The 13,792-nt window shown below is 45.2% G+C and overlaps 1 protein-coding gene across 1 annotated transcript; it reads left to right on the forward strand.

The window, feature by feature from the left end:
* Positions 1-739: 739 nt before the first annotated feature.
* Positions 740-9,508, forward strand: LOC138476423 (gap junction beta-2 protein-like). Its single transcript, XM_069612226.1, has 2 exons — positions 740-935; positions 7,150-9,508. The coding sequence occupies exons 1-2, from the start codon at positions 740-742 to the stop codon at positions 7,854-7,856; spliced, it is 903 nt and encodes a 300-aa protein (XP_069468327.1). The 3' UTR covers positions 7,857-9,508.
* The last annotated feature ends 4,284 nt before the right edge of the window (positions 9,509-13,792 follow it).

The raw sequence follows: 13,792 nt of genomic DNA on the forward strand, positions 1-13,792 counted from the left end.
ATGTCAATCTCTTTTTTTAATTTGGGGGGTCTATCTATCTATTATACTCTTATATCGCGCCAAACACCTATGGGCCTCAAGGCGCTCACAAGACAGGATCAACAGGTAACAAAAAGCAATAACCAGAGGAAGAGATCTGTGTCGGGAAGGAGAGGGTGAAGACAGCCTAAATTGAAAAGATATGATTTGAGTTGTTTCTTAAACTATGGCGGATGACTCGCAGTCCTTCAGAGCGGATGGGAGCTGATTCCAGAGTTCCGGGCGCCAAGGCATGAAAGCCTGAGCCACCAATCCTCTTCAGCAAGATTCATGGTTGCTGAAGAAGGATATCTTTATTTGAACAAAGAGTTTGCTGAAATGGAACTCTGGAGATTCTTGTAGACAGGTAGTTCTGAGATTTACCTGTGAGACAATTATGAACTAGCATGGTGCCTTTGAATCTAATTCTTTGACTGACAGGCAACCAGAGTAATCTTCTGCGAGCATCGGTGACATGAGTGCGTCGACCAAGGCTGTAAACGGCACAACCTGCTCCATTTTGAATCACTTGTAAGCTTTTAACATTAGCCTGCGGGGTGCCAATGAGCAGACTATTACAATAGTCTAATTTGGGTTTAATAATGGCTGCCGCAATCATGGCCCGTTTGGTCTCAGAGAGGTAGGGATGAATTTGACACAATAAATGAATGTAGAAGGAGCAAGAGGATTTAAGACGGAGAACGTGATTCTTGAATGAGAGATGGGAATCAAAATAGACTCCCAATGTTTTCACATGATCAGAGACCTTAATGGTATTGCCCGTCATACAGAAGCTGTTGTAAGAAGGATCCAGGTGTTTAAGTTTGGTCGGAATATCCAGGATAAGCAGCTCGGTTTGTTTGTTATTAAGGACCACAGAGTATTTAGCCATACAGAGTTGTATGGCATGGAAGATGGTAATAACCTTCTCTAGGTCCTGACGATACAGGCCTGACAACTCGTTCACAATCTGGGTGTTGTCTGCATAATTAGAAAAAGGGACACCCAGTGAGGATATGAGATTGCAGAGTGGCTTTATATAGATATTGAACAGAAGAGGTGACACGCAGGATCCCTGCGGGACCCGACAAGTCAGCATCGCCTTAAGGGATTGAGCATTGTCAATGGTTACAAAAGCTGTACGTGGACCAAGAAATGATCTGAGCCAATTAGCCGCAAAGTTGGAACATCTGCCCACCAGTCCAGCCTATCAGCCAAGGCGGCATGATCGACCAGGTCGAAAGCGGCCGAGAGATCCAAAAGAAGTAATAGCGCCTGACCGCCTCCATCAACTATCTCCGCAATATGGGATTTGAGATCGAGTAGGGCGGTCTCGGTTCCGTGGTTCACACGGAACCCGGATTGACCAATAGCGAGAATGTCATTCTGCAGGACAAAGTCTTGGTATGGATTAAGAGCAAGTTTGTCCAAGATTTTGAACAGAAATGGAACGTTAGTGATTGGCCGAAAATTACCAGGATCATAACATCAAGATTATTTTCTTTCAGCAAAGGGGTAATACACGCCTCCTTGATACTTTCTGGGACGATGGCTTCAGCAAATGACCGGTTGACGAGCGCAGTGACCCAGGGTATCATGGTATTGTGAAATTCTTGAAAAAGTGAGGCGGGGAAACTATCCCATTTACATGACATGGGTTTGAGCTTAGATATGACTTCTTGAACCTCGGTCTCTGACACCTCATGAAAAGAGAAACTGGGGGAGGTTGAGTCGGAAGAAAAACAAGCCGTGGGCATCTCATGATCAGGAACTTGAAATAGATTAAGTTGGTCTGAGATTTTTTGCTGGTGTGATATAATCCTCTGAGCAAAACAATCATGAATGTGTTGGCACCAGGTTTTGTCTGCTTCAGGGAAAGTATCCATGTATTAAGACCACCTAGTGAGGCGGAATGGACTGACCTGTAGTTCCAAGAAGGAGATTCCACAGGAAGTCGTCTTGAAGTAGTAGGACCGCCCTTCACTGTTCCAAATGAGCCCTGAAGAATAGGGTGTCAAGGGAAACCGTAAGGGCCAAGCCCCAAATTTGGAGAGAAAAAAACAGTGAAGGGGAAAACCCAGGGTAGTTGAAGAATGTGTCTTAAGGAAGATGTTCATGGGAGATCAGCTTTCTGCAGCAGAGATGACTTGCTCCAAGGATGCAGCAAAGAGTGGAGGCGCTGCCACAGGTAGCAGGGAGCGGAAAGGAACCGCGCTGTCAGTTTGGGATTGAAGAACAGCAATCCGGCAAGCAGCGAGAGCCATGCAGGGAAGGTGGCAGCGGAAGCCGCAACAGCTGAGGAAAACAATCCGGCAAGTGGCAAGAGCCGCACAGGTAAGGAGGCGGCAGGAGCTGCAGCAGCAGGAGAAAGCAATCAGGCAAGCGGCAGGGGTCAGTGCAGGGTAAGGAACCGGTGAAGCTGCAATGGAGAATATAAGGCGGCAGAGACCGCAAGGGAGAGCAGGCAGTGAAGCCACAAGTAGAGAGGGAAGCCAGAACGGGAGAGGCAATCAGGGAAAAATGAGAGGGTTCCAGAGAGGGAGGGACTGAACGGGAGATGGGCGGAGCAGCACCAGGGACAGACCGAAGAACAAAGCAGGTAATAACGTTGAGGCTTCGGAAGGAAACAAGAAGCGACACAATTACACTACCGAAAGCTGCTCCTTAAGTGTGGAACTTGGCAATGAAGTTTCAGAAATTTGGGCGCCATCTTGAGAGAGCACTAGAGCGCTGCTTGTAATTGTAACAAAAAATGAATCCGCTGCCATCTTGGAATTCCACAAGGATGTGCTTTCCTCCACCTATGCCAGGTGGACCAAGCACAGGCCGAGGTCCTACCACCATGGCAAAGCCCTTTAGTTCTGATAGCACCTTCACAAGTTCTTTAGGCCTAGATTTGGCTAATTCAATCCTAGTATTATGTTTGTGTTCTTTGGCTTTTAGCAAGAGATGTTTAAACACTTTGACAGATGCCTTATAAATGCGCTAAGAGAGGCATCAGAGAAGGATGTTTGCGCCAATAGCATTCCGCTTTCCTTTTTTCTGCCCTGGCAGCAAGAATATCAGAGGAGAACCACAGTTTGGAGGACAGAGATTTCTGTTGATGTAGCTGTTTGAGGGGAGCTAAGGATTCCTAGGATTGATTGAGAGCTCTCCTGAAGGCAGATGTGAAGTTATCCAGGGATTGAGAGCTCTCCCGAAGGCAGATGTGAAGTTATCCATGGATTGAGAGCTCTCCTTAAGGCAGATGTAAAGTTATCCAGGGATTGAGAGCTCTCCCGAAGGCAAATGTAAATTTATCCAGGGAAAGGTCGTCATCCAGGGAGGGAAGTAAGGGAAGAACCTTGGAAGTAAAGGCCTTAGGGGTAACGCTTTTGGAATTCCTAAAGGCAACAGGTTGAATAATGGAGGAATGCGATTTGGCCATTACAGAGTGGATGTGAGTCTCGAACGTGAATAATGAGTTGTCCGACCAAGGACAAATCTGAGCCTTGGTATGGAGAACGTCCATGTAGCGAGATATTATCCAGTCAAGAGTATTATCACCATCATGGGTGGGTTCAATGGCATTTTGTATAAAACCAACGTTGCCAATGTTGCCAACAGTATGCAACAAGGGTGCAGTATCTCAGCATTAGGGGTTATTAGCCCATAAATTTAAGTCTCCTAAGAAAGGGTGAATTCAGTTTGGTGGTACACCCAAGGAGAGCTAAAAATAGATTTTCAAAAAGCGGCGTAACTTCTGGGAGCCCGTAAAGAAGTAAAATACCAAGAGTAGTAACAGGGTTTATTTGTAGTTTTACAAGCATAGATTCACAAAGATCTAATCGTGGCTTATTAGACAGATAGAGGTTCAGACTTTTGCAAAATATCAAAGCAACTGCACCCCCCCGTTGCGTGTTCTGGGGTTGCAAGGAGTGTAGAGTGGCAAGCTGCATCATGGAGCCACGTCTCTGTTATGGCCATGATGTCGGGTATAAAACCGGATACTTCTACAGCATGACAAATCAAAGAACGTGTGTTCAGTAAAACACATTTAAGGCATGTTTGGGCGGGCAATATAGACGGTTCAGAACAAGTGGTGGCACTTGTACTGAGCATATCCTCAATCATAGGAACACTAATGTTTTCCCCATTATCAGTATAAGTGCGAGGGGGAGACAGTAAAGAGTTAACAATGTCCTGTGTATCTTGCAGCTCGTGTGTGCCGGCAGCTATCAACTGGGCTGCTGGTAAGGAAGGGAGGGTTAGGTCCTCTAGTGAGGCAGCGAGTCTCAGCCGGAGGTTCTTCTGGATGGCTGTAATTAAGGAACAGCGTGTGGACATGATAGATGCATGCAAAGAACAGGGGTGCAGAGTAACAGCAACACACAGCACTCCACAGCAGTAACCAGCATAGACGTTTTTATGGGAGGGCAAAAGGGGCACTTGCCCAGGGCCCTCAACTTGGAGGGGGGGCCCAAAAAGGCTGCCTGATCTGAAGAAGATTACATTGTTAACCAGTCTTAAATAGCACACATCAGGATATTTTATGGGGTGCTGCTGAGTCCTTAAACCCATTGCCTTTCTGTTTTGACAAGTACATTCTGCCTTGATCAATTCATCATGTATTGCTTTCTGTGTTCACTGTGGTATACATAGTTTGTGCGTTCCTTATGGCACAACTCTGTAGCATTATTTCCTTCCTGTGGGAATTATGTTGATCATGTGCAATAGGCAACAGTGAAATGCATATTGATAAATTGAGTGTGACAATGGTTCAGAAGTTAGCTCAGTGTGTGAAGCACCCATTGTAGAGATATGTGTTCATATGCAAAATTAGAATATCATATTCCAGCAAGGCTGGCTGAGTCTTTTCTATGTCTGAAGTTTATAAAACTGCCTGCATATGTACTTGGTTTTGCAGAACAATATCTGCTGGTATCAGTAAAGTACCTGTACCAGATAGGGAATGCTATAAAAACTAACTTGTCATCCGTATGGTGAAGGTTTAGGAATTGGTTTGTTCAGATGAGATGTTGTAAAACCTAGGCAATCTCCTCCAACGATGGCATAAACTATTAGTGCAAGAGGTGAATAAGTATCCAAATTCAGGACTATGGAACAAAAGTGTTCATGCTTGTATCCTGGCTTTGCCAGCAGACGATACAGTGATCCTGGTCAAATCATCTAATAGATCTTACATTACTTTGCTGTCTTCTGTGAGGTTTGCCTTCTTGCATGCTTCTGGCATCGTTTAGCCCATTACTTGATCTTTCTTCTTATATAGACCATTTGAGTGGAAGGGGTGGTAGACAGAAGAGAGTGGACCAGATGTTGCAGGCCTTAGGCAAGCATATTTCAAGGTCTGCTTGTTTGACACAAAAAACGGTTAGCTTTCTGGTAAATGTCAAAGGTTTTTATGCACATTTATAAATGAAAATGTCACAAGCAATTGTTTTGGAAGTATTTAAAGCTTTAAAATACAAAAGACAAACCCAGATCACATTTGTTAAATCGCATCGATTGGCATGCTGGTGCTTATATACTTCCCTTGATGATGGAGAGAATGAAGCTAGAACCATTCTCATTTTGCATAGAACCCTTCTATAATATTTTGTTAAAAAGTGTCATGTTTGGTAATGTGATTTGTGTACATTCCAAGTCCATTTTTATAAAATGAGATTGTTTTAGTTAATGGTAAGAACTGGAAAAGAAAGTGTTCAAATGCAGAAATTGCAGTGTTAGCACAAATCCCAGCTTCACCCCTTCAGCCCTTAACCAATGTGTGATCCTGAGCATCTCATTTAATCTTATATTGCCAGTCCCTAAACCTTTCAAAATTGTCAGCCCTTCAGAGTGATTTCCTTCTCATGGTATGATCTTCATAAAAGACGTATTCATGGTTTCATTGGCTATAGGGTTGCTTTCACTTTAATAGTGAGCATATTCATATCGCACACCACAGGCATTTGTTCCTTTGATATCTAAAGGCAACACTATTTGAAAACCATATCCCGCTTCTAATCTCAATCTGTCTGAATAAAGACACCTTTCTGGTAGCTTCTAATCTGCATCTACTATCCATGCTACCATATGTGTAGCGTTCTCCTTCCTTCCAATTGGTCTCCTCTGTCCATGCATGACCACTTTTGCATGCTGTGAGGCAGCTAATGTGAGTTCTCTGTCTATTATGGGTGACATGTACTTTTTACATATGGTCCTGCATTAATTCTACAGGCTGCACACCTTCCTGGATGTTATTGATAACAATTATCCTGTAGGCACTAGAGCAGAAACCTATTCGTAGACTGCTAATGTTGGTCTTCAAATGCTACCTGTTTATCATTCTGATGAGAGCAAGAATGAAGAAGGTAAGGGGACTTAAAGGGAGTAAACATGCTTATTATCCTGCGAGACAGCATATCAACCTATAGGTTGTGAGCGCAACGGGTCGGGGTGGGCGGTGCGACAATTATTCTTGATCCCTTCATTCGTTTGGTTTTGTGGAGGGGGGACCCAAAGATGTCCGTGCCCAGGGCCCCAAAAGTGCTTAAAATGGCCCTGCTAACCAGCACAAACCGGCCCATTTGCGCCAGGTGCGTTCGCGCCTTTGTTCGGAATAAAAGGGCAGACGTACTGATGGAGCAGGGACCTGTAGTTCCTAAAACAGAGCATTGAGAGACTAACAAGCTCTGATTCTAATCGCACTTTCACCTACTTTACTAATCCCTCCAAGCCCCCCACCATTTTTCATCCCTTACCCCACCCACCACATATACTTTTATGAAAAATGACATTTTTTTGTTGTTATTCAGGTGTCACTGAATTTTATTTCGTTGTTACCGCTGTATACCGGTGTGTGCCTGTGGTGTCTCAGTAATGCCAGGACAGGGGTGGGCAACCTGTAGCTCTCCAGATGTTTTTGCATATACAGCATTTGGCCTTTCAGTGCAAATACTTTCAGAGTCCATTGAGGATGTCTTTTGAGGGAGATGTGGTGCTCACGTGCGGTGCTAATGAGAGTAGTCAGACTGAAAAAAGCGCTATACTCTCTTTCAAGGAGCTGTGAAAGTGTTGTTCCTTGTAAGTTGTGTGCTCGACCATGTACTTTTCTTTTGTATGCTGATCCACTTCTTTATCATCTTCCAGGGTCCCGCGAGTTCCGACCCTACCACCCCTCAGCTGGCGTTACAGTCATGGAAGTTGAGACTGTAAGCTGCCTGCTCAGCGGTGCCAGTGCCCGCACCACACCACTAGGCCGAGCATGCCTGGCCGTCCTCTTTTGCCTTCGTTTGGGCGCTCTGGCCATCGGGGCAAAGACTCTATGGCGGCACGAAGAGCGGGACTTCACATGTAACTCCTCCAGTGAGATCTGTCACAGCAGCTGCTTCGACGCTTTCTCGCCAGTTTCGCCATTCAACTTCTTCACTCTACAGCTGGTGGTGCTGCTCACGCAAGCCCTGGCACTGGCCAACTACTCTCGCCAGAACAGTGCTGCCAAGGGCCGCTGGCTTCGGTACCCCTTCAAGAGCAGAGCTGGTCTGGTGAGGCTCCATTTCCTCTTCCTGCTCGCCAAGATGGCCATTGAGTGCATCTTCCTAATCACCTTCTGTGAGCTTTATGGTGGCCTGCTGCAGCCCGGCGTGGTGAAGTGCCATCTTGACCAGTGTGAGGAACACGTTGCTTGCCTCGTTCACAATTCAAGCGCAAAGAACGTCTTCAACGTCTTCATGCTCTCTGCCTCGTTCTCATGCATTCTACTCTGCCTGGCCGAGGCCTGCACCGTGCTGCTGGAATTACGCAGCAAGCCATGGACTCAGGAGAAGCCGCTTGTGACGCAGAAGGCAAATGTGTAACCCACCGCCCCCCTATGCTCCTCTCTGTCAAAGTGCCTGCCGTGACCATTGCCGCAGAGGTACTCGGAGTCCATTTTTAGCACTGTGACTTTTGTCCTGGCAACACCAGATTACCCTTTGCCCTGGTAGTGGTGGTTGTCCAGTTTCCAGTTGTGACCCACGGCCTGGCAGAGTTCCTTGTCAAATTGCCTGTTGAGATCTGATGGTGCGGAGGTTGCATGCTGTGCCCGTTGCAAGTGTGGTTTAGTCGTGTGCTGTGACTTTTGACCTGCAATGCTGGATGTTTGAGTTACCCACTGTACCCCTTTACAGGGCACGTTGTGCTTCCAGCTACAACAGGTGACAGACATCGAATTTGGGCTGGGGCATGAAACCTTGTCAGATATTCAGAATATACACCTGCTGAAGGGTTCTACCAGATTATGTGTCAGGTTTGTGCATGAACAAGTCAGGGTGGGGTGCTGAAAATACATCTCTGCACCCCTAAAGATCTTCATCACAGTCTTGCATAGTCTATTTTTATCTATGCCTAAAAAATGCTCCCTCCTGGGATTCCCCTTTGTTCCGTTTCTGTCATTCCAGGCTACTAAACCTCTCATTTTAGCCGGTCAGATAGCACAGCGAGTAGAGCGCTCCCTTTGACATCTGTGCAGAGCCGAATCCTGGCAGGAGCAAGCTCAGCCTTTTATCCTTCTGAGATGCCTGAGGGTTCGTAGCGCTATGTGAATGTGAATGATTATCATATTCGCTCATCTCAACTATTGCTCTACGCTTCCGTTCTGACTCCCTGCCTCACGCAAGTCTTCTGCTCCCGGCTCTTCTACTACTTCTTGCCTTCTCTCTATGTCCATTCTACCTTTTGACCCTTGTCTACTTATCACTTCCTCTGCATTGTCTATAAGTGCACCCATGGTCTCACTCCGCTCTATCTGTCCTCCATGATCACTCTGGACACCCCTTTGTGCCCTCTCCACTCCCATTCGCTGCATCTCTTATTGCCCCCAAACCTCATTCTGCTTCCTCTGGATGTCACACCTTTTCTCTTCTTGCTGCTACTCCGTCGATCCTCACCCTTCTCGTACATTTTGCGCTCCTGTCTCCAACCTCATCTTCCAGGCTCGCACTGGCCTATAGGGAAATAGGGCAATGCCCAAACCAAAAACGCAAAATGCTAGTGTGGGTCACTTGTTTGCCCAGTGTGGGCCATTTTGATGAGTTACTTCACTATGCGACTTGTAGTTCTGACCAGTGTTGCTGGATACATATTCTTTACAATGCACAATTTGCATCACATTTTCTCAAAAACCTCCCCCATGGGTACTACTCAAACAGTCTGTCACAAAAGGAATGAATTGCCATTTGCAACTGTGGGACACTTTTTCGCTGGTGCCCGAGACAATTTTATGCCCCCAGACCGGCACTGGCTTCGTCCCGCTCTTACTGATCGTTAGACTCTTTTCTGGACTTTGACTGTGATTATTACTTGCCATTTACACCTGTTTAGTATCCCGTTTATTCTTGAATTGTACAGCGCTCTAGTAAATCTCATACAATACAAATACCTTTTAATATATGACTGCCCTGTGAGCACTTTGATGTCCTGTTTCACATGCTTTTAAGATAATTTTAAAATTAAAATCCAACTTTTCGAATTTCGCTTCGTGCATCTTTTTTAGCTGAGAAGATCGTCCGCGGCATGACATGATATATGTTATTTATAACGCGCTTAATATCCAGAGGTTTCTAAGCGCCGACTCAGGGATCGAACCTGTGTTGTTCCGTGTCGTCCTGCTTGCAAGGCCAGCATGTTGCCACTCAGCTATCCTCCCAGAACTTTTGTAAGTAAATACATCAACAAAAATTCAAATGTCCGCATTTGCAGCGACACATTCTGACATATGCTATTTATTAGGTTTTATGTGATTTCTTCTACTATTGAAGGCCGCATTCAAAACTTTTCGGCCATTTTTGTGCTTCCTTCAATATTGGGATTTGTCACTATTTCGGGGGGTGTCACCTACACCAGCAAGCTTCCTATCCTTCTATCACTCTCCGGCTCTTACTTTTTAATCTGCACAGTCAGAGACACACATATACTTACTCCTCCACAACATACCATACAAATGTGAACACATCCCACCTCCACCACCCTCCCTCTCAACTCCACGGTTCCCGTCTTCCAGACCGGTGGCACCCGTCAGCTTCTGGGGCTTAGCAGATTTAGAAAGACCGCTTTGAGTGGTCTCGGTGCAGTCTTTATAAGTTTCGTTAAAATAAAAAAACCTTTTCACTCCACACCATTTATTGCTGGGTACGTAAAAAACAGAATCTACAATGTTGACCTGTAATAACTCATAAAATATAATTGTATTGATCTTCCCGAAGTGATATTCCGGTGTTAATCGTTACAGGTGTGAAATAATTCTGAGGACCTTAGCCCAGCCACTCCAAACGTTTCTTCTTTGTAAGTTTTCTGTCACAGATGCACATTCAGCTGTTCTATGATTTACAATGCTGTTTACAGTATGGAGTAAAAATCTGGAACTTTCTGCCCACATTCGAACCCCAGCTGCAACTAGCCGTAGTTTAAGAAGTCTAGTAACAAAATATTAGGGCTGTACCGAATAGCATATTTAGTATTCGTACGAATACTGAATAGTTTGTCAACTATTCAGCCGAAGCCGAATATGAAGTCGAATAGTTGCTTTATGGAATAAATCATGTTCCAAATTTCAAAAAACACACTTATTAAAAAAACAAATGAAGCACCATTTTAAATGCATTCTATACTTTTATTTCTTCTCATTGTAATTAATGTAGCATCTTTATTTAAAGTATAAAAGACAGAAATAAAGCAGATTTAAACAAAATGAAGGGACCAAATGTAAAGAAGATTGTTCCATATTCAGTGCCAGTTAAAGTGGCTTTGTGAATCAGATGCATTGCATTCTCTATCCAGTTGCAAAGTCGATGAGGTCGAGTTTTGAAACTTCTTTCCAGCTCACATAGAAATGTATAAAATGGTTCATGCCGGCTCATGCAGGACACGAGTCAAGAGGAAATCTGAAATGCCTGAACTCCATCTCACAATCAGTGGTCGAAGTGTACGAAAAGAAGTAGTGGAGCTATGTTCCCTACTGGTCTGCACCGCTCCCCGCAAACCCCATCGTGACACCCCTTCACATGCACAATATAAACCCCCAAATGCATGCACCTGCAGTTTAAGGGAATGTTCAGTGCACTGCACTGAAAGTGCAAGTTTCTACTGCTTCCTACACTTTTATTTTAAAACGAAACCGTTCCGGAACGGTTTCTTTTTAAAATAAAAGTATAGGAACGGTAACTTCATTAAAAGAAGTAGAGGAGCACCGCTCCCGACAGTTTCCGCCAACTTCGACCACTGCTCACAACTATTCACCCCACCCAAACAAATGCTGCTCACTTATCCTAGCCACTCTTTCTCACCAATTCACAAACATATGCAACTTATCATTTCCTGATAAAATATCAGATAATGTTAAACTCAGGGCTCAAGTCCTTAAAAAAAGAAAAAGGGGGACTATGACGTACGCAATGGGAAGTGACATGAAGGGCTGCACATGTGGGCGGGACAAAGACTGATATGTAAATGGATATTTCCCTTCTGTGAAAGGTACAGTGTGCTAAAGTGTGGCTGCGGACTCTCGAGTGGGTACATTTCCAAAGAACCGGTCATTTAGCCGTGTTTGTTCTCGCCGAGGGGTGCCTATGGACTATTTATTGATTGATATTGTATGTATATTTGCTCTATATAAATCGCTTAAGCGTAAGTGCTATTTAATAACACATCATTATCATTTTGCCATGGACGTATGATTGCATTCACAGTAATTTGGTAATATGGGCCTATGCACACTGATCTTAACGATACATATGGCGATCAATTCTTGTATGAAATGTCTATCACATTATAGTGATATCGTAACCATATTTTTCGTAGTGTACTTAGGAACTATGCTATGTAATGCCACTTCCTGTTTTCTCAAGGGGTGAAAGGTTGTGTTCCATTGCTTCCCATGATATCACTTTGTGTGGGGTCAAATGACATCACTTCCTGTGATGTCATTAGAGGTCAAGGGTTGTGGGATGTTACTTCTGTTACACCTGGCATTTTGGTGAAAGGACATCCCTGGCTGGATAAAGCAAAATCGGAAACGAATTTGGTCATTTTTGTGTGGTAATGCTTGGTAGCGGTAATGGTTCCTAAAAGCACAGTAACAGTCTCTGACACAGTTGTTCCTATTTGGGTTCTGGTAGACTCTTTCCCAGGCTCAAGTAGTGTTACAAACTAGGAGTCAGGAGTTGTATGGGTCCGGAAGTAATTTGTTTCAGAAACCATGGTGCGGAAGGGAGGTATGAAGATGTGCTCTCTGGATGCGATTGCAGAATTGGAAATAGGGGGAGGAGAAGTAGGTTTGGAAATAATATTGGTGACTAGATAATAAGAAAAAGAACAGTGAGTATCCTCTTGCAGCGGGACGAGCAAGGGAAAGCCAATCGAAACAGGTTGTTCAGTGCATCAAGGCGGCATCTCTGACCCATCCAGAATTCAATCTCAGTGCATTTTGTAGGATTTATGCTTGCTCCCCACATGCCCACTCACTCTTTATTCCACCAGCTGGTCCACTCTCCCAAGCCTATTCCCCAAAATGGATTCCCCAATGTATCTTCTTCACCTGCCAGCTCCAGTTTTTCCTTTGTCCCTTAATGGGGGAAAATTCTACCGCCAGCCCGCCCTTCCTCTGCCCTACTCCCCCCTCACGCTCCTGTTCCCCTGTACCCTATTTACCCCCAAACAGCCCCTAGCCACTGCTCCCCTTCAACGCTTTACCTTTTCTCCTACTGCCGCTCTCCTGACTCACTACTCCCTCCTCCTCACTCTTGAAGGGGTCAGGCAATAGCCCCTGCCTAGACTCCTCTATCCACAAATCCCCCCCCCCCCCACCCAGGACGTGCATGTTTTCTCTTCTTCAGCCCCACACCCAAAACACCACCCTTAAGTGTGTGCAGCCTACCATGGTGCTAAAAAATGATGTTGGTGGGCAGTGGTGATAAGCAATCACATGTGGCCTGTTGATGGGCAGTGGAGACATGAAATCACATGTGTCTGTTGATGGCCAGTGGAAAGATGAAATCACATTTGGCTTGTTGATGGGCAGTGGAGACATGAAATCACATGTGGCTGTTGATGGGCAGTGGAGACATGAAATCACATGTGGCCTGTTGATGGGCAGTAGAGACATGAAATCACATGTGGCCTGTTGATGGGCAGTGGAGACATAAAATCACATTTGGCCTCTGGATGGGCGGTGGAGACATGAAATCACATTTGACCTGTTGATTGATGGGCAGTGGAGACATGAAATCACATGTGGCCTGTTGATGGGCAGTGGAGACATAAAATCACATTTGGCCTGTGGATGGGCAGTAGAGACATGAAATCACATGTGGCCTGTTGATGGGCAGTGGAGACATAAAATCACATTTGGCCTCTGGATGGGCGGTGGAGACATGAAATCACATTTGACCTGTTGATTGATGGGCAGTGGAGACATGAAATCACATGTGGCCTGTTGATGGGCAGTGGAGACATAAAATCACATTTGGCCTGTGGATGGGCAGTGGAGACATGAAATCACATGTGGCCTGTTGATGGGCAGTGGAGACATGAAATCACATGTGGCCTGTTGAGGGGGCAGTGGAGACATGAAATCACATGTGGCCTGTTGAGGGGCAGTGGAGACATGAAATCACATTTGACCTGTTGATGGGCAGTGGAGACATGAAATCACATGTGGCCTGTTGATGGGCAGTGGAGACATGAAATCACATGGGGCCTGTTGATGGGCAGTGGAGACATAAAATCACATTTGGCCTGTTGATGGGCAGTGGAGACA

The sequence above is a fragment of the Ambystoma mexicanum genome, chromosome 1p (assembly GCF_040938575.1).
Source record: "Ambystoma mexicanum isolate Mex_15411 chromosome 1p, UKY_AmexF1_1, whole genome shotgun sequence".
In the NCBI taxonomy this organism is placed as follows: Eukaryota; Metazoa; Chordata; class Amphibia; order Caudata; family Ambystomatidae; genus Ambystoma; species Ambystoma mexicanum.